The sequence below is a fragment of the Mus pahari genome, chromosome 21 (genome assembly GCF_900095145.1).
Source record: "Mus pahari chromosome 21, PAHARI_EIJ_v1.1, whole genome shotgun sequence".
Classification (NCBI taxonomy): Eukaryota; Metazoa; Chordata; class Mammalia; order Rodentia; family Muridae; genus Mus; species Mus pahari.
In genome coordinates, this window is record NC_034610.1 from 20,330,260 (window position 1) to 20,348,769 (window position 18,510).

The 18,510-nt window shown below is 56.8% G+C and overlaps 1 protein-coding gene across 3 annotated transcripts in view; it reads right to left on the reverse strand.

The window, feature by feature from the left end:
• The window catches only part of Cacna1h (calcium voltage-gated channel subunit alpha1 H), a 60,226-nt gene that overhangs the window by 12,487 nt on the left and 29,229 nt on the right, over window positions 1-18,510 (reverse strand). For all 3 annotated transcript variants that reach the window (XM_029532888.1, XM_029532887.1, XM_029532886.1), the window contains exons 3-16: window positions 10,882-10,993; window positions 10,669-10,802; window positions 10,405-10,502; window positions 8,508-8,667; window positions 6,902-7,217; window positions 6,675-6,767; window positions 4,991-5,780; window positions 4,261-4,700; window positions 2,423-2,574; window positions 1,650-1,835; window positions 1,241-1,358; window positions 933-1,088; window positions 533-623; window positions 55-263 (exon numbers count right to left, since the gene is read on the reverse strand). In XM_029532888.1, the coding sequence (XP_029388748.1) occupies window positions 55-263; window positions 533-623; window positions 933-1,088; window positions 1,241-1,358; window positions 1,650-1,835; window positions 2,423-2,574; window positions 4,261-4,700; window positions 4,991-5,780; window positions 6,675-6,767; window positions 6,902-7,217; window positions 8,508-8,667; window positions 10,405-10,502; window positions 10,669-10,802; window positions 10,882-10,993 (3,055 nt within the window). The remainder of the gene's footprint in view (window positions 1-54; window positions 264-532; window positions 624-932; window positions 1,089-1,240; window positions 1,359-1,649; window positions 1,836-2,422; window positions 2,575-4,260; window positions 4,701-4,990; window positions 5,781-6,674; window positions 6,768-6,901; window positions 7,218-8,507; window positions 8,668-10,404; window positions 10,503-10,668; window positions 10,803-10,881; window positions 10,994-18,510) is intronic.

Below are 18,510 nucleotides of genomic sequence, written 5' to 3' on the forward strand. Positions count from 1 at the left end.
GCTGGGGTGTGACAGGGACCTTCCCTTATTTCAGGGGCTGGGGTTGGTTCCTACCAGAGACTTCTGGTCCCCGAGTTGGGGGTCCACAGAGCCGCTGCTGCTGCGCCGTGAGTCCAGAAGAGCATGGGCCATGTCCAGATGCGGGGAGCTCTTGGGGGTAGGCATAGGCGTAGCCGCTGTGTGCGTGATGAGAGGCGGCGGCAGACTGCCTCGGCCCTCTAGATGCCCGTTAGGGGTCACAGCCAGTGAGTACATCTTCATCTCTAGAGGTTAAGGGACTGTCTGAACCTCCAGAGGTCCCTGCCTCAGTCTACACCAGTGCTGTGACACTCTAAGGTAGTTCCTCATGTTGTGGTGACCCCCCCCCCCAAAAAAAACCCATAAAATTATTTCATTGCTACTTCATAACTGTAATCTTGCTGTTATGAATCATAATGCAAGTATCTGGCACGCAGGGTGTCTGATATGTGACTCCCAAAGGGGTTGCAACTCACAGGTTGAGCCCCCCGGTCCACACCATCCAAGCACATACCTGTGGCTCGAACATCTCTGAGCTTATCGAAATCTTCCTCCAGATGGGTAGACGTCTTATCCTCATCGGTGTCAGATCTGGTGGCATCACCCTGCACCCAGGCAATACATGGTTAAGTGTGGAGACCCCCACAGCAGGATCCTCTGTCCCCAGCCCAAGGTCTGCTCGGCAGCGCAGGTTGGCTATGTGGGCCCGGAGGCTGCCATGCGAAGAAGTAGGGGGGATCTCTGCCAAAGCATGGGCATCTCTACACCAGACTCTCCCCTGCATCCCCTCCATCCCCTCCATCCCTCGCCTCTACACCAGACTCTCCCCTTCATCCCTCGCCTCCACACCAGACTCTCCCCTCCATCCCCTCCATCCCTCGCCTCTACACCAGACTCTCCCCTTCATCCCTCACCTCTGCCTGGAAGCCTTCCACCAGGATGGCTACCAGCAGGTTGAAGAGCACGTAGTTCCCAAAGGTCATGAGGGCCACGAAGTAAAGGGCAGCCCAGGATGAGGTGGAAGCCATGCCGTTGTAAAGAACCACATTCCAGTCTTCCTGGGTCAAGATCTGCAAGGACACATTTGCAGGGCTCGAAACGGCACTGGTCCCACAAGAGGCCCTGCGTGCCTCCCGGGGATAGAGCCGGGGGTGGCCACAGGTCCTTGGCTCCTTGGAGCTTTAGCTTGGGTTGTCCCAGGGACAGACTCCTGGGGCCGTACCTGAAACACAGTGACAATGGCCCACAGTAGAGAGTCGAAGTTCTTCCTGTCAGGGACGGTGTCTCCAGAGTCTGTCTTCAGGCTGAACTTACAGCCAAACAGGTGCATACCCAGGATGCTAAGGGGGGTGGGCACTGAGTGGGAGGGCCCAGCCCCCCTCTGCCAGCCCCCTCGCCCCCCACAAGGACAACCAGTCTCAGCATCCTGTGGGATGCTTGCTCTTCCACACCTCCCTAAGTGTCAAGACTGGCTCACAAAAGGTGCTAAGCAAAACCCACTAAAAGCCTGGTAGTATCCCCAGGGCTCGACCTATGCATCTGTGGACCTCACAGAACAGAGCCACTCCGCCCACCATGCCTGGTGCCCTAGGGTCAGTGCTGTCTGAGGGAGGAGCTTGGGCCCCACCCACCTGAAGATGAAGATGAAGAGCATGAGCAGCATGCAGAAGGTGGCCACGTTATCCATGGTCCTCATGAGCACCACCAGCTGCCTCCGCAGGGCTGGCAGGAAGCGCACCAGCTTCAGCACCCGTAGCAGCCGGAACGTACGGAGCACCGACAGACCGCCATCTGCCTGCCCCACGATCTCCCAGACGCTGTGGGTTGGGACAGTAGTGTGAAGGTCAGGATGGCCCATCCCATGACCCTGGGATCTTCTCTTCCTGTAGGCAGGATGGCCAGTCTGGGAGCCACCACAGCCTCTGTTCAACGCCACAGCTGGGAGCAAGTTCAGCAAGTAGCCTTATCAGCTGCGGCCCCTGAATCCCGGGGAAGCCCTGGCTCCGAGCTGTCAGGGAGCTGACGGAGTCTTCTACCCAGGGCCTTTCACGCCTGGGTCATCTGTATGTTCAAATCATCCCTTCCAGGTACAGGGCCCTCCTACTCTGAAGGGAGCCAGGGCCCAACCTCAAATGTTCCCATCATTCTGTGCTTATTTTGCTATTGTAAATGCAACCCCACCCTGACCCCAGGACCAGTAAGCATTACTCCGCTCATAAGCCAGCCTCCACATAGTCATGGCTAAGCAACTGCACAGCACAGACAAAGCTCCTAGGTCGGAGTTTAGACCTGCTGGTCCGTGATGTGCATGACCAAGGGTCTCACGCCCGTCACCCGGCCCACTATGAATTTTATCACTTTGTTCTCTGCGGTGCCTACTGAAGGGGGCGGGGATGGGCCCTACCTTATGACGACAACAATGCCATCGAAGATGTTGTAGGGGTTCCGAATGTATCCCAGAGGGCCACAGGCCAGCAACTTCAGTAACATCTCCAAGGCAAACATGCTGGTGAACACGATATTGCTTATCTCCAGGGCGTTAGTCAGCTCATCAGGCTGTGGGTCAGGAGAGGTGGTCAGGACCCACCGTGGCTCCTCCCATTTTAGGGCCACAGAACCCAGAAGCAAAAGCAAATTTACTGTCTCAAGAATGCTAGGAACTGGTGGCTCCCCAGCACCTCAGAAAAGAGCTGCCTACCCATCCAGACAGGAAATCTGGGGCCTGAGACTGTCTCGTCTAGATCAGACAGTCGACTTCTCTGGCTCTTCCACTCAGCCCCCATCCTGACTCTGTAGAAATGATAGCTGCATACAAGAGCTGCCAAATCTCCCAAAAGACCCCTTCCTCTGCAGGTGACTGACACTCTGTGCTGGGGCCTGTCTCATGATGGGCTATGGAAGTACCTGCATATGAACAGTACCTACAGTCTCACCCACCCGCTTCCTTTGAAGAAGGCCCAGAGGCTCTCTTACCATGAATGTGCTGACCCTCCTGCATGTGTAGGTGTTTGTGCATGTATGTTTGTCTATACCTGTAATATTATGACCTGCATGTGTGAATACACACGCACGCACATCTGTAATGCTGGAGAGGTTTGGGTGTGTGTGCTCTAGCACAATTTGAGCACAAACATGCATGTACATGTACTGGACCCCTGATGAGTGGAGACATGCCTATATCCTCATACGTGTGTGCTCACATGCACCCGCCCCTCAACTGTGAAGACATTTTCACGCCCATAGGTGAATTGTGTGCACAGTACGAATGCATGTGCACTGGCCTCCATGTACACAGGGAGGCTTTGAACATGTGCATTATGTGTGATTTTCATGCACACATGCAGCTGAACCATGCATGTAGAGAACATATCCATGGATAGTAAGTGAGTCAAATGTTTGCAGCATTTTCACATAGGAACGCACTTGGGGGTGGGGAGGGGGAGTTCAGGATGGAGCCGACCTATTCTCACCCCGGCATCACCCACCTATGTCTGCCTAAGGCCACAGTGGGTAAATTTCTTCTATGTACTACAAGGTAAGAAGAAAGAGAGTAAAGGCCCCCAGGAAATCACGCCATTCACTAAAAGTGGGTGGAGCTACAGGAGCTCCTGGCCCCGCCCCCAGGAGTGCCTGTCTTACTAGGCTTTGCCTTGCTTCCCCTTGTGTGGAGCTGTGGAAGGAAGAGGACCTGCAGGATCCAGGCAGGTGTGGAGTCCCGGGTATCCCTCCATCCTCCCTGAAGGACCAGCCTATGCTGCAGATCCTTTCTAGCTGCAGTTCCCCAAGGACATGGAAGTTGAGGACATGGTGCAGGGAGCCTCTCCCCAGGGAGTCTGGGCATAAGCTTGCTCCCTGGGATGAGGTGGCTGGGGCGGGGGGAGGCCCTTGTAGTGCCTCTGGGTCCCCTCACTCTTGGGAGGGGTAGTCTTTGGTGATCTCAAGCCACCTGTCCCTCCCACAGTGGGAAAGCTGCTGAACTTCCAGCCAAAACGGCAGCGCCTCAGTCCAAGGAGCCATAATTGCTGACTGATCAAATGGCTTCCTCAGAGATCTCAGGAAAAGGCTAGCAACTCTAGGAAGACACAGGGGCCCTGCATTCTGCTTCTAAAGCCAGAGCCATCATCCTGCAAGCCTGGCCCTGCTTTGCCCTGTGGTTTGGGGGAAATGGGGGAACACACACACACACACACACACACACACACACATACACACACACACACACACACACACCTACCTACCTACCTGCTCATGATACTCAACACCCATGCTCAGAGTATTGACGAGGATGGCCGCCATGATGCCTCGGTTGAAGTACTTGCTGTCTACAATGCGACGCAGCTTGCTACTAAAGGAAGCCCAGAGGCGGCCTAACCCTCCTGGCTGTGAGGCTGTCCGCAGTGGCAGTCGCCGCCGCTCACTGCCATGGCCTGGCGTGCCCCCTTCCTGGGGCTGCTGCACAGGATCCCGGCAATCCCCATGCCGTACGTCCTGTGTAAACTCATAGACTCCATGGGCATCCGAGTCCCCGCTCTCTGAGCCGCTCAACTCAAACTCGGGGTCCTCCAGGGCGCTGGCACAATATGGGCAGCTCTTCAGCTCACAGGTCAGCGTGCCAGCCTGGGGGCTGGGCAGGGGGCAAGGCACACTCAGGCCTGACAGGTTGCTAGAGGCTCGGCCTAGTCCTGTGAGGCAAAGACACAGACAACTACAGCTAGGTTACCGTGGCCCTGAGCCCTGGGCCCTGAGACTCTGGTCTCCATTTCCCCTCCTGCACAATCCCAATTTTTGCTTCTCCATATAGAAAGGGGCAGTTTTTCAGAGATAAACAGATACAAAGAAATGGCCTGGCAGCTCCTCTTGGGGTCAGGTTGGAGCAATGGAAGGTGGGCCCAGAACACTCAGGACCAAGGACCTGCCTTGCCTGGGTACCCACTCCCCACTCTCTCTGACATGGTGGGGGCTGGGTCCTCACCTTGTTCTCCAACCACGTGCTGGATCTTCTCATAGGGGCTGGGGCTCCCCAGGCTCAGAGGGCTGTGTGCTGTAGCCCCTGGGGTGCCAGCGCCCCGAAGCCCCTTGGGTCGTGAGCTGGTACCACCTTTGCTGTTGACTGCTCCTGAAGGTAGGATGGTGGGGTAGTTCATGGTGCCCAAGCCTGAGGCCAGCTTGAGGCTGGCAGCAGTGGCTATGGTGTGCGCCACACGGGCTCTTTCCTGTGGCCCCTCCACGTGGCAGTCGGCATGGTAGATACTGTGCACAGACTCAGAGTCTGGCGGCCTGTGGCCTGGGGATGGTGGCGAGGGTGGCACACAGGCCCTGACCAACCTGGTGTCGCCAGCACCTGGCTCTGGGCTAGGCCTGCGTGGGCCACCGTGGCTGAAGTGGTAATGGTGGTGATGGTGGTGGTGGTGGTGGTAGACCAGATGGTGCACAGAAGCTGTGCGCCTGCCTGCCCGCCGTGGCCGCCGCCCGGACCCTTGGCCATGCAGGGTGCTGCTGGGATCTACCTTCTTACGCCAACGGCTCTGCCAGCGGGCATAAAGGCGCAGGCTACGGCGTTTAACCTTTCGGAAGATGTGGCCTACATACTTGAGTAGTTCCTCGTAGCAGCTGCCAGGCTCTGAGAAGCTGGCCAGAGTGCTGTCGTTGGATAGATAGCGGGCCCGCTGTTCACGCATCAGCTGGTTTTCCCTCTGCTTTGTCTCTGAGAACTGTGTGGCTATCACCACCAGGCACAGGTTGATCATGAAGAAGGAGCCCACCTGTGGCAGGGTGTGTGTGACCACCAGGAGCTAGCTCCATACCCAGCCGAGCCAGGACCCACTCTGGGGACTGGGGCCTAGCCACAATGCCACAAGCACTAATACTCCAGGAAGTGGCATATAATAGGTACTTTGCAACTGTGTGATAATGGGACGGGGACCCCTCTTGGGGTCCTGCATGAGTTTCTGCTCCTCAGGTTTGTCCTCCATTGTAGCCTTCCCAGGCAGCCTCTATGGCCAGTTCTCCCTGGTACAGCCGATTACTGACTCTCCTCTATGCCCCTGCTGTGTGGGCTGTCTGAGGATGTATGATATCCCTTCCCTGCTGGCTCCTTGCAGGCAGCTCCTATGCATTCAGGGATCTGGAACTGTCTGCTTGATGAACTAATAATGTCCTATCTGGGGACCATGGGATACTGAGGGGCAAGAGAAAACTAAATCTGAGACATGGATGTTTCGGGGGGTTGTGTGTGGGGTGAATGGTAATGGGGAATCATGGGCCAAAGAAGTGTGGGGTGATGGGTTGTGTGAGAGACCACCAGAGATTCGTGTTTACTACAGGGGGCTATGCTAGAAGATCACACATTTGCTGTGGGAACACTGTGTTCGAGGGCGAGATACAATGTGGAGTGGGGCCTGGGCCCGACAGCTCCTAAGATTCTGAGCCTTTGGCCGAGGGCCTGGATAGGCCTCCTTCCATCCTGTATACTTCCTTCAACCACAGGCTAGGCAGAAAAGCCCCCTGCCTCCCCACCCACCAAAGCACACCCTGCAGCTGCGGCTGAGGTCAGGACTCTATGTCCAGGACGTGGGGGAAGGGGAGGGATATGGCTTCTCCCCCCACTCCCCTCATCAAATGCAGGATGCCCACCAGCCGGCCACGCCCACACTCACAATGATGAGGAGGATGAAGTAGATGAAGTTGTAGAATGAGTGGGCATCCATGACGTAGTACATGATGTCCACCCAGCCCTCCAGTGTGATGACCTGGGGAGGCAGGCAGCTGGACATGGGCCCACATTCTCCAGCTCCCAAGGACCCCAGTATAGATGCCTGTCTCAGGGTCTACCATCCCACACCCCAGGCATCCCCAGGCATCCCCAGGCTATCCTAGAGTATACCTGGAAGATGGCGATCCAAGCATAGCCAATGTTGTCAAAGTTGATGGCACCATTGTGAGGGTTGAATTCCCCTGAGCGGCACACGTTGTAGTACTGGTTCCAGTTGATACAAGCATTGCGGCTGGCACCCCCGTCCTCAGCCTGTGGCTGCCCATAGGCCTCCCAGCCAAGTGTGCACTGCACGCGAAGCTCACGGCGGCTGGGGATGTGTGAGCATTTCTGCATGCCATTGTCACGGCGTGAGGAACAGATGAAAGGGTTCTCCTCGCCCTCCTCTGTCTGGTAGTATGGCCGCAAGAAGGTCAGGTTGTTGTTCCTGGGTTGCAGAAGGCCAGGGCATCGCTAGGAGTTCTTGGGCCAAACACCACTCTCCCCATCTACACATCCAGTCTCCCTCAAGACTGCTGACCCAAAATCCCACATGCCCATCGAGTGACTCCCTCCACTCCTCACCAGGCCCTAGACTTGAGTCCCACAACACGCCTACTGGCTAGACGATGTGATCCAACTGGGGCATCAATCACTGCGGCAGTAACTGACAAGCCATACCTGAAGCATCTCAAGGCCTCTGGACCACCCACCTTCAGTCCCTTCCCATGGTACCCACAACATCCTCCCCGACACTGAGTCCTCCCGAGTGGGGCCTGGCAGCATGGCCAAGCAGCGTGTCTCCAACAGCTCCACACTCCCTGAAATCCCCTCATGGATCCCCCATCTTCCTCCTTTCCAGTCTTTAGCCACAAGCAGCTAAGAAGCTCTGAGACCCAAAGACCTAGAGAGCAGAAGACACGTTGGCCTCACGGCTTAGTGCACAAGTAACTGACTGGAGCTGGAGGGGGCACACAGTTCCCAGGCGGGGCCTAGGGGAGAGCTGAGTGCCTCACAGTACCATGCATGGCTGCGTTCCAGGGATACCCTGGCAGGTCAGCCTTGGGTCACCCTGGCAGGTCAGCCTTGGGTCACCCTGGCAGGTCAGCCTTGGGTCTCCTAATGCTGCAGAGTAGGGTCCAGGATGAAGGGGCTGGGCACACCCACTTCCCCATGAAGCAAAGGCCATGTTGGCACAGAGTGCCTACACTGCAGAAGCCCTTGAATCAGACCGATGCAAAGGAGCAGGGCCAGAGGGCAGCAGCCATGGGGACACCGTGCCAGGAACTGGTAGATGGATGAGCACAGCTGCCTCCCTCTGCGCCTAATGACACCCAGTATCAAACCCTCACAAGCGCTCACAGAGAGGAGGCGGTAGTCTCTACCCAGGCCCTCCTCTAGCCCACCCCTGAACCACCATGTCCACCTATGTATTCACCTGCACTTGGATCCTGTCTCTAGGGGCTGTACTTGGACCTCACCACAAACTAGGACTCAGGTTCAGTGCATTCAAGGACATTCGAGGACAGAGCACCTTGGTGGGGGGCAGGGGAGGCACTCACACCAGGTAGGGTAGGAGAACAGTCTTAGAGGGAGGGTCCTTTGAGGGTGGGGCCTACAGAAGGGAAACAGCATTGCCTGGATGGTGACGCATGAAGGGCAGGGTCGAGAGAGAACATTTCTGGGTCATGGCTGGCTAGGTGGGTAGAGCCATACACCGGGGGCCGGGCCTGCACACCTGACAAAGGCGCTGTCCAGGAAGCAGCGGTTCCGCAGAAGGCCAGCCCAGAGCTGGACCCCAACGATGCCGAAGATGAAGAAGACGAAGAAGCAGAGAAGAAGGACGTTCCCAAGCATGGGCAGTGTGTCCAGCAGCAGAGTGACCAGGATTCGCATGCCTGAGGGGGCAGGGCCTGTGCTCAGCACAGCTAAGCCTGGCAGAGGCTCCTGGGGTACACCCCCCTCAAGCTCGTCCCACTGCTCATAAATTCCTATCAAGACCATCTGTGTACAGAGGCCAGGGACAGGTAAGGCCTGATGGACTCCCGGAGGGATGTTGGTCTGCAGCCCCACACGGCCAGGTCAAACCTGTCCCCACTCCACCTCACCACGCAGCATCTCCAGGGCCCAGTGGACCTGTCACAAGGCCAGCGCTTCTTCTGTGGTGACCCTGGCACACTGGGCTCTGGGGTTCTACTGTGGGGATGGGCTTCCTATTTCCAATGCAAGAGCAGGCCTGCATCAGGGCCCTATTACAGGAAGGCATGAACCAGTGCAGTATCTCAAAGCAACTTTGAAGCCCTTTTTCTTGGGTGGTGTATGGATTTGAACCAATCTAGGAGGTGGCCCAAGGGTCCCTGGCCTCATCCCTGGTCTATCCCTTCTCAGACATCAAAAGAACATACCGCTCAAAATCTGCACTGGGCAAGCTGAGGCTGTGGGCAGAGCACTAGGCCACACAACGAGGACAGAGAGAAGCAGGGTTTTGAGAAATCCAGAGGGGTAGCCGTGGAATAGGAGCCCTCAGGTTACAGGGAGACCAAGCTCTTAGAGGCACTAACATTTCATTTCAACCACTGAGGAAATGGGGCAGGCAGCAACCAACTAGGTCACATGATCTAGGGGGTCAGAGCGGACCCAAGGTAAATGTTCAGACAGCCCTGAGGGTGTTGGGGTTGCTAAGACAGAACCCCAGAGTCACCTGGACATTTAACCTGAGCAGCAAACACTTTGGATGGGGGCAGGCTTAGGTTTCATCTCTGCTCCAGCACACAGGTTAACCAGGTGGAGGAGTCACAGGCTCTGCTGGGTGGGCTGAACACACAGGGTGCGAGGTAGAGCCTTCATAGCCATGCATGTGTCTCCTTCCCCTAACACCCACTGATGCCTTTGGAAGACAGATTCTGAACGCCAGTGTTTCAAGGGGATCTCGGTATTCATAAAGATTTGGTAACTTGCCTAGTGCCACACAGCGTTTGAATCCTATCTGATCTCAGAAGTCAAGGCCAGGCAGGTCAATGGAAGGCTGAGTGCTGAAAAGGGGTGTGCAATGCCCAGGCAGATCCCGGAACCACACCCATTCACGCATGTGCACACGTACCTTGTGCAGCTCCGTGGGAGTCGCACCTTCCACCGTCAACCTGAACATCTGAGCTCAGCTACTGAGGAAACACCAAAACTATCCACAGATGAAGGCAGATGGCCAGCATCTGGACAGGCCACGCCCCAAGCATGGCCACATGACTTCCTGCAAGCTTTCCCTCAAAGTGTAGTGGGAGCATGCAGTGTGTTCCTCTCCCTCTCGTTCCAGAAGCCCTGAGCTCAGTTCCCTTGTATGGGGGAGATGGGCAGTGGGCTGCAGAGTACTCCCAAAAGCCCAGACTCTTACAAGCACCTCCACTTGCCTGAGCCCCTCACTGGACACTGATATAACTGGGCACCTTCTCAGCCCCAGGCCCACTCCAGGGGCTATGCAAATGAGGAGGTTCAGAGAGGCTCCTGTCACTAAGCACTGGGCACCCCATCACATCCCAACTGGGACTACCCTAGAAAGGCCAAGTCTGCTGGTGTCCGGGTAAATGGCAAGGCAGCAGGATAAGGGCGGATCTCTTTTTCAGGGCAGGAGAGGCACTTACTGGGGACCCGGTTGATGGCGCGGAGGGGCCGCAGCACACGCACCGTTCGGATGGCAGAGAGACTCACATTGTGTCCGTCCAGGGAGTACTCCATCANGNNGGGGGGGGGGGGCAGGGATGCTCAGGGAGGGAAGAACCTGGAGGCCTCTGTCTCCTGTCACCGTCACCCACCGCCCCACGGGGCCATCAACATATGCACCCTGTCAAACCCGAGCCTTTCTCGGGTCTCCGCCCCGAGCCTGCTCCTGGGGTTCCCAAGCATACCCCGCCATGACAATGAAGAAGTCCAGCCTGTTCCAGGTATCACCCAGATAACACTTCTGGCCAAACAGTCCCAAGGCCACCATCTTGATGACCATCTCCACAGCAAAGAAGGCAAAGATGAAGTCATCAAAGGCCTGGAGGAAAGGGGCTCAGGATGAGGGGCAGGGCACACCTGGTGCCCGCCTGGCTCTCCTCACGGTCCTCGACACCTACCTCCAAGATGCTGCAACGTTCTGAACGGCACTCAACATCCTCACAGGGCCGGAACATGCCCAGCGTCACGCAGTTCAGCATGATGACCAGCATGCTAATGTGCTCGAACCACCTGCGGGCTGTGCGTTAAGGGCCGTGCAGCAGACAACCTCACTCTGCCTCCTCCCAGGTGCGCTCCCACTCACAGGGGCGCAGTCAGCTGAGTGGACCCTCTTCCAAGCCTGGGGCCGGGTTCAGCCCCAAGTCTACGGTGCAGGCAACGACACCACAACTTGACCACCAGGTGGCGCCATGGCACCATGCTGGCCCCTCTGGCTCTCCAGAGTCCCAAGTTCTCCCTGGAAGGATAGTCACTGCCCCCCTGACCCTGCTTCATTCTGAGATGGCCCTGGAAATACTGCAATGAGCCAGCAGTGTCACATATGGGGCCCAGGTGAGGACATCAAACATACTGGAGCCTGGGAGCTTTAGTGAGGGTCAAACTCTACAGAGAATGAAGGAAAGTATAACTGGAGGGACATGGAAGCTTAAGATCGTGTGGTGGGGAGAGAGGGAATCTCCTGAAGGTGACCTTGAACAGGTCATGCACCTCTTGAGTCTGCCACGAGAACAGTAGCACAGAGCACCCGCTCCAGAACTTGCCCAGCCCTAAACAACAGCACTGTCAGCTCAGTGCATAGACACAGGACATAGGTTTGGTACTGGTGTGGTCTGTGGCCGCCATGGGGGGGGGGTACCTGGGAGCAGGGGACAGAGGGGAGGGCTAGCCCATTTTCTGAGACCCTCCTTGCAGTCCCGACCCTGACCCCTCTCGTCCACGGAGCTGGGCCCCTTAGCCCACACAAGCGGTGTGCTCGGTGGTGCCAGGCCACCAATGTAATTACACGCTCCTGCTGAGAGCGTCATAATTACACTTAATGGGTTCAGCAGTAACGAGCGCCTCTGCCATAATGGGGCTGCGGAAAACAAAAATCAGCCTCCCGCTAGTGCAGCGCTGGCCTGCCTCTGCCAGGCAGCACGGCTCCCAGGCCTGGAGACTGGAGACTTCTCACCCCATCCTTGTCTACACATCTGGCTGAGAGCCTGTGGCTCCAAGCGGCTTCTGCACACCCCACACCGGGCAATTCCCAGCTTTGCCAAGCTCATTCCCAGCACTCCGTGCTATATCCTCCGTGTGGACAGACAAGAGATGACAAAGGGTTGGTGTTCTAGGTGTGGCCTTGTTCTAGGGGTCCCAGTGTGCATCCCCATGAGGCTCGGGGGTAGACTTGAATTTCCAAGGTGAGGGGGCGCTGCTCTGGGTTAGAGGGGAGCAGGCTTGGGGAGGAAGCACAAAGCCATGGGGGACAGGAGCCCTCTGCTCCACTGGCCAGGGGAGGCCACCAGTAGGGCATACGCTCAGACCAGCTGATCATACATGGCTCCCAGGCCACGCCCTTCCTAGCCTGTCTGCCAGTGGGCGAGTGTCCCTCGACTGGCAGGACAGATCTTACTACCCTGGCCACTGAGCTCTGCCTATTTCTGGAAGAGGTTATCAGTGGAGACGGGCTTTTTAGCTCATCCTGTGTACCCCCACCCACTCAGATGCCTGCTTCTTGACTTCTTTGCCCATTGTTTGATTCCTCTCAGGCTTGGGCCACAGACACCCACTTACAGACTCTCCAGTAAAGACTGAGATGGGCAACGCCCTCCTGAAGCTGACTTGCCTGGACTGTCTCTAGAACCTTTAGTCAACGTACCATGGAATCCCAGGCCCCAGCTGTTTCCTTCACACACAGCCACCGCCACGCCTGACACCAAGGTTGGAGTGCCCCCCCCCCCCCGAGGGACTGCCGCTTTGGGGCAAGAGGCAGCCAAGGGCTCTGGATTAGAGGGGAACAGGGCAAACTTGCAGGAGGCCTGGCAGGACCCCACCCCCCAAAACTAGTAGGAAACAGATCAGACCCAGGGCCCAGGGCTGGTCTCTTCCAGGCACAGGCCCAAGATCTACCTAAGTAGGGAGTTTCTGCTTCCTACAACAGCAAGGACATACCTCACGTGTCACGCTGCCCCTTGGTCATGTTCTGTGGGCAGCACCACCGGTCACAACACGTGGAGCCGGGTGACTTCTAGAGGCTTAATTACAACAGATAGATTTTCTGGGTTTAATTAAAATTCCTGCAGGCTTTCTACAAATTAGAATCCATTTCCATGGGGGTTAGAGGAAACCAAACAGATATGTGGGCAGGAGATGGTGCTGGTACAGTCCACGGCCTGAACCCAGCCAAGTGGACTAAGCTGATCTCTCCTTGTGGGAGTCTCTCCCTCAGACAGCACAGATCCACCTAGCTCTGAGGCTTAGCAAGCAGCAAAGGTCTGAGAAGCAAGATGAGTGGCTCAACAATGGGTCCCAGAAGACCCCCTGAATGGCAGAGGGCCCTGTGGCTAGAGACCATCAAACATAACAGCTATAAGCTACCCTTGCTGGGGCCCCACTCCAAACTCCAAGCACCCCACCGTCTGCCTGGCCACCTCTCACTTTGGAGGGGCTCGACAGCCTTCCCACTCTGCATCACACCATGGGGCCGGAATCCCAGTCAGCACCCGGCAAAGGGAAGGCCCTGCCGTGGGGATTTCAAAGCATTACGTAAAGTCTTCTCTAGGCTCTCCAGGCTGTCTGCACTGGACACAGCCTTCTCCCAGGAGACACAAGGTTACCCATGGCAAGGTCCCTTCTCCTCGCCTGTGCAGGAAACCCACACTGGTCCCATGACCAGAGTCTACAGAAGGGTCCCCAGGTCACAGATGGATCATCTTCAATGCGCCACAAACAAAGTCCCTAAATGTAGCTAGCCTTCCATGAACCTGAATGGAGAGGGCACTGGAGGGGAAGGCAGTGGTGGCGGTCGCTGTCCGTGGTGCTGAAGCAGTTGTCCCACCTGGAGCCTGCTCAGGGTGGGCATCAGGCTGGTCTGGGGAAGGGGTGCAAACCAGGGAGTAGGGTCCCCCACTGGAGCTGAGTGCCTCTTCTGGAAACACATCTTGGACCTGCCCTTCTTCGCTCAGAGGGAACCATGAGGAAGACACACATGCTGAGAAAGGCAGTACTTCGCCACAATCCCTTGTCCTAGCAGGGATGAGGAAGCCGCAGGACCCTGCTGGCTGGGTGGCCACTGTCATTTCTATGAAGTCACCGAGGCCTGTCAGGGAAGAGTCTCCTGTTGGCTGTTTGGTTGACTTAACAAGCTGCTGGTTCCCATGGGTGACAGTCCTAGCTGGGGCTACATGATACAGGATGGTATGGCCCAATGTGGACCCTACCTACCTACTCTGCACCCTCAGAGCCCAGTCTTTATTAACACCCAGCTTGACACAGCCCCCCATGTTGGCTTACAGTCCCTGGGATTCCCCTGGGAGTCACCAACCCGAGTGACTCATATCTGGACTAGTCACGGGGCATGATCTGCCCTGAATCTACTATGACTGCCCTTCTTCAGGTCTCAGTTTCTCCATCTGTCACACTTGATTTACATAGATCCTTCTGGTACAGCAACAAGCAAGGCCTTCAGTCCCCCTGATGTGCTCAGTTCCTGGGCAGGGCCTCTGAATATCACCCACCACGTGTCTGTCTATGCAAGGGGGACCAGGGAAGGGTACCACCAGAAAAGCAGGGCAGCGGGAGTTGTGGGCTTTGCAGTCCCTAACCCAGTGAGACAGTCAAGGCCCCAAAGCCCCACACTCTCATACCAATAGGTAGTGTGGCCATGCTAGCTGGGGTGAGGGTCAGGAGTCTGCAGGTATGGCTGCTGCTTGGCCTCCACTGAGTGGGCCCCAAGCAAGACAAGGATTCCAACCCGGCCTCCCTGCTAGGTGGTACATGAGATCAGAGGATTAGCTTTTGAGCTGCTCCAGCCCCGCCTGCCAGCCCCCAGAGCAATCTGCCAGCTAAGCTCCATTAGGCCAGATCCAGAACAGCTTGGTTTGCGTGCGAAAGGCTGGGCAGGAGGGACGGAAGGCTGGAGGGCCACCATAGGAAAAGAGGTCAGACAGACAGCCCCCACATTCTGCCTTGGGGGGGGGTCTGGGCTTCCCTCTGCAGGGACCCTGGTTTTATAGTGCCCCCTTGTCCTTGGGATCTGGGCTGTCCTCTCTGTCACTCTGCAGTGCGAGGCTCACAGACCACTCTCCCCGCAGCCTCTGCTGCCACCGAGTTCTCAGGAGCACTCAACCTTTCCAATTTGTTCAAGAAGAAAAGGGACATGTTTATTCATGGTGAAGGACTGTCCTCAGTGGGTCAGCCCAGCCTGGTGAGGAGGTGAGTCTGTCAACGCGTCCTCACATGCTTCGTGGAAGCTGTCTGTCTCTGCCGACAGAATAGCAGTGTTGGGTCCTGCATCCTATAACCGTCCTGGGCGGGCGGCTGCAGTACTCTGCGCTCAGTGGGCAGTGAGACGGGGTCTACACCAGGCCGTCGGACTCCCCCAGCATGGCCTTCCTGGCCTGTCTCTCTGTGACAGTGGGGTCCGGACGGGCCGCTCGTCCAGAAGCGGTACAACCATGGTGGCCAGGGAGGCCCAAGGGCTTCTGGCCCAAGCACTGGGGCTCCCCGTGTTGAAGCCAAACAGCGGAGCTTCTGGGCAAGGGTGCACGGTTCACCGGACACACGCTATGCAGTCTGCGGCCCTGTTGTTAAAAATGCTGCTGCCGTATGAACTAGGACATGAGGGGAGCGGAGAAGGGGTGAGAGCAGTCACGGAGTCACACAGCCTCATCTATGGAAAACATCACAATGAGGCCACGCAGGAACCCGTCCCTCTAGGATGCACGCTCCCTGTGTGAACGTAAAGGCAAAGACGAGGGGGCATCGCTTGTCCATGGGCACACGGGGAAGGCACAAGGCGAGACCCAGAGGGGTGAGACTCGGCTTTAGCTCCCTTCACATTGTCACATCTTTTGCTTTTTTAGGAAATGCCTCCACTTGTGGAAGTTCTGTGACTCGAACTAAGAGTACTGGGCTCCCGAAATCAAAGGCCCAGCAACCTCCGGTTGGCAGATAGCAAGGAGGTCTTACCTAGGCCTTCCCAGAGGCCAGGTCATGAATCATCAGGGCAGAGAGATAATAAGGAAAAGGGTAGAGGCACATCTACCCTGGGCTGCCAGTCCAGTGAGCCTGGCCCACTCGTCCTATTCCTGGGTCGAGTGAGGGGTTCCATGCTCCATGCTTGGTGGACTCCACGGCCCCTCATCATCTGTGCCTCTGGCAGATCTTCTGGTACTAGAGCCCTGGGAGCCTGGAAGGGTCTGGGGCAAGTCCCCAGGCAAAGGCCCCTCCCATCACGGGAGGAAACAGATGCAGGAAGGCCAGTGACGTAACTATGTTCTGTGGAAGTCAGTTTTCTACCACTCCCTGCCAGCACCCTCTCTGCAGGTAGCAGAGCCCGAGACCAGGCGCAGCACAGGTGGTTGGCTCGTATGGGCTGAATGTGATTATATAGGTCCCTCAGCCACTGATGGCCTAAGTTAACTCTAGTGCTCACTCTATGGCACTGGGCATGTCTCGGGCAAGATGTCTGAAGATTTTAGAACTCTTCAAAGGAAGACAGAAACCATCCAGTAGGGGATGACACACTCCACACCAATGTACCTTTACCTGGCTGAGGTCTGCAATTCTGAGGTCTCACACACCCATAGCCTTTTCCTTCCTCCTTCTCCTTGGGCTGCCCCTCAACCCCAGGGACCTGCCTAGAGCACAGCTCACTCCTCGAACTCTTAGTTCCCCTCCCCTCCTCAGCCCCAAATAACTGGGCCCCCATAGTGCCATCCCTCACAGTCCACTGTGACCCAGAAACATCCCTCTGAGAGGCCCCAGATCTGTCCTGCTACGACACCACCCCTCAATCCATCTAAGCTACCTCTAAAACAAAGCAGCGGCTCTACATGTGGCTTCTGTGCCCTGGACACACAACCCAAGCCAGAGCTCTGCGTAGCCCAGCCCCGGGAAAGCAGCGCTCAACTCCATCTTGTCCTGGCTGCTCTGAGGCTCTGGTCCCCTGCTACTGCCCACGATGACCTCTCCAGCCTGTTGGGTGGCCCTCTCAGTGTTATAATGGATGGAGCCTCAGCGAGCGAGTGACTGCAGGAGCAGAGGCAGAGGTTCCTTCATGCAAGCTCAGCACAGGTGTCTCTGGTGTCTGTTCAAATCAGAGGGCTCTGGGAAGATGCTCTGAAGAGCAGGTTGGCCACCACTAAGTAGAACATGAGTCCACTACAGGGGCTAAGGGGGCTCTCCACCCTTACATGCTCCTCCATGACAGGGTGACCCACACCTTGGATTGGCTCCCTCCAGTCAGGGTAGGTGGAGCCTGCTATTCCTTTCCCTGGGGATCCCTGAAAGGCACAGGGGACCTGCAGACATCTGGGTATGGCCATATCCTCCAGTCTGACACCGCTACCCACCACCTACTGCAAACAAAGCCAGCCCCCAGCCCTCTGGGTCTGTATGCCTTCCTTGTTCCCCAGGAAGAGGTGGTGGAAATCCCAAGCCCTTCTCACAGGTCTGTACCCAGGGAGCTCTCTGTAGGCATTTGTCCTGCTCTCCGAGAGGTCTCAGGGGCGGAGCTCACTCTGCAGGATGTGATGATTGAAGGTTTCTCTTTCTTCCCCAGGCTGTTGCCATGCCGACAGGCTGATAATAAGGTGAGGAGGAACCTGGAGACCCAATTAGGGCAAAGGCAGAGGGGATCCCCAGCCCAGCTCCATTTCCAAAGGTTTCCATCAGCCCTGGCCCAGCTCAGCCACCCATTCCTGCACTGCACCACTGGTCTCAAGATGGGAGAATGTGTGCGAACATCCTTTTCAGGTCTGGGATTTGGGAAAGATAGGGATGACAGGAGGGGTCAGGACAAGGCAGTCAGTCCTGTTGGGGTCATCGGAGCGATCCCACACAAGAAACACGGGCATGGGTGGCAGCTTCCTTTCCCCTGCCCCTCCTTGAGGGACTCAGTGTGTCCTATCTCCACCCCCACCCCCTCATTTGACCCCTGTACTTGGGCCAGCTGGTCTAACCCAGAGTTTTCCAGAAGTGGACTGCTGAGTGTGTGCACATCTGTTCCTGCACCTCCACCTAGGCTCCTCGTAGGGCAGGGGGTCTGCGCAGCTGCTATCTCAGGTCACCTGGGTCTCAATCTCTCCGCTCTCCTTCCATCAGGACAGGAGGCATCCAGAGCTGAGACAAGTGGTTTGTCACCAGATGCTCAGGGCTCAGTACTGCCACAGGCGGTGGCACCTCATGCTAGCTCCACCCGGTTCAGAGTTCATACCCCCACCCCACCCCAGGTAGGCTGGAGGGAACAGGTGCGGGGTAGTTGATGCGGTGCCTCACCTCTGTCCAAAGCTCAGGATCTTGGGGGAGGGGAGATCTTGGCCATGTCCTCCTCTCAACTAGCCTCTCTAACCCCCCCCCCAATGCCCAGTGAACCTGCTTCCTGCTCTCTAACCCCCCCAATGCCTAGTGAACCTGCTTCCTGCTCTCTCACCCCCCCCAATGCCCAGTGAACCTGCTTCCTGCTCTCTAACCCCCCCCCAATGCCCAGTGAACCTTCCTGCTCTCTCACCCCCCCAATGCCCAGTGAACCTGCTTCCTGCTCTCTC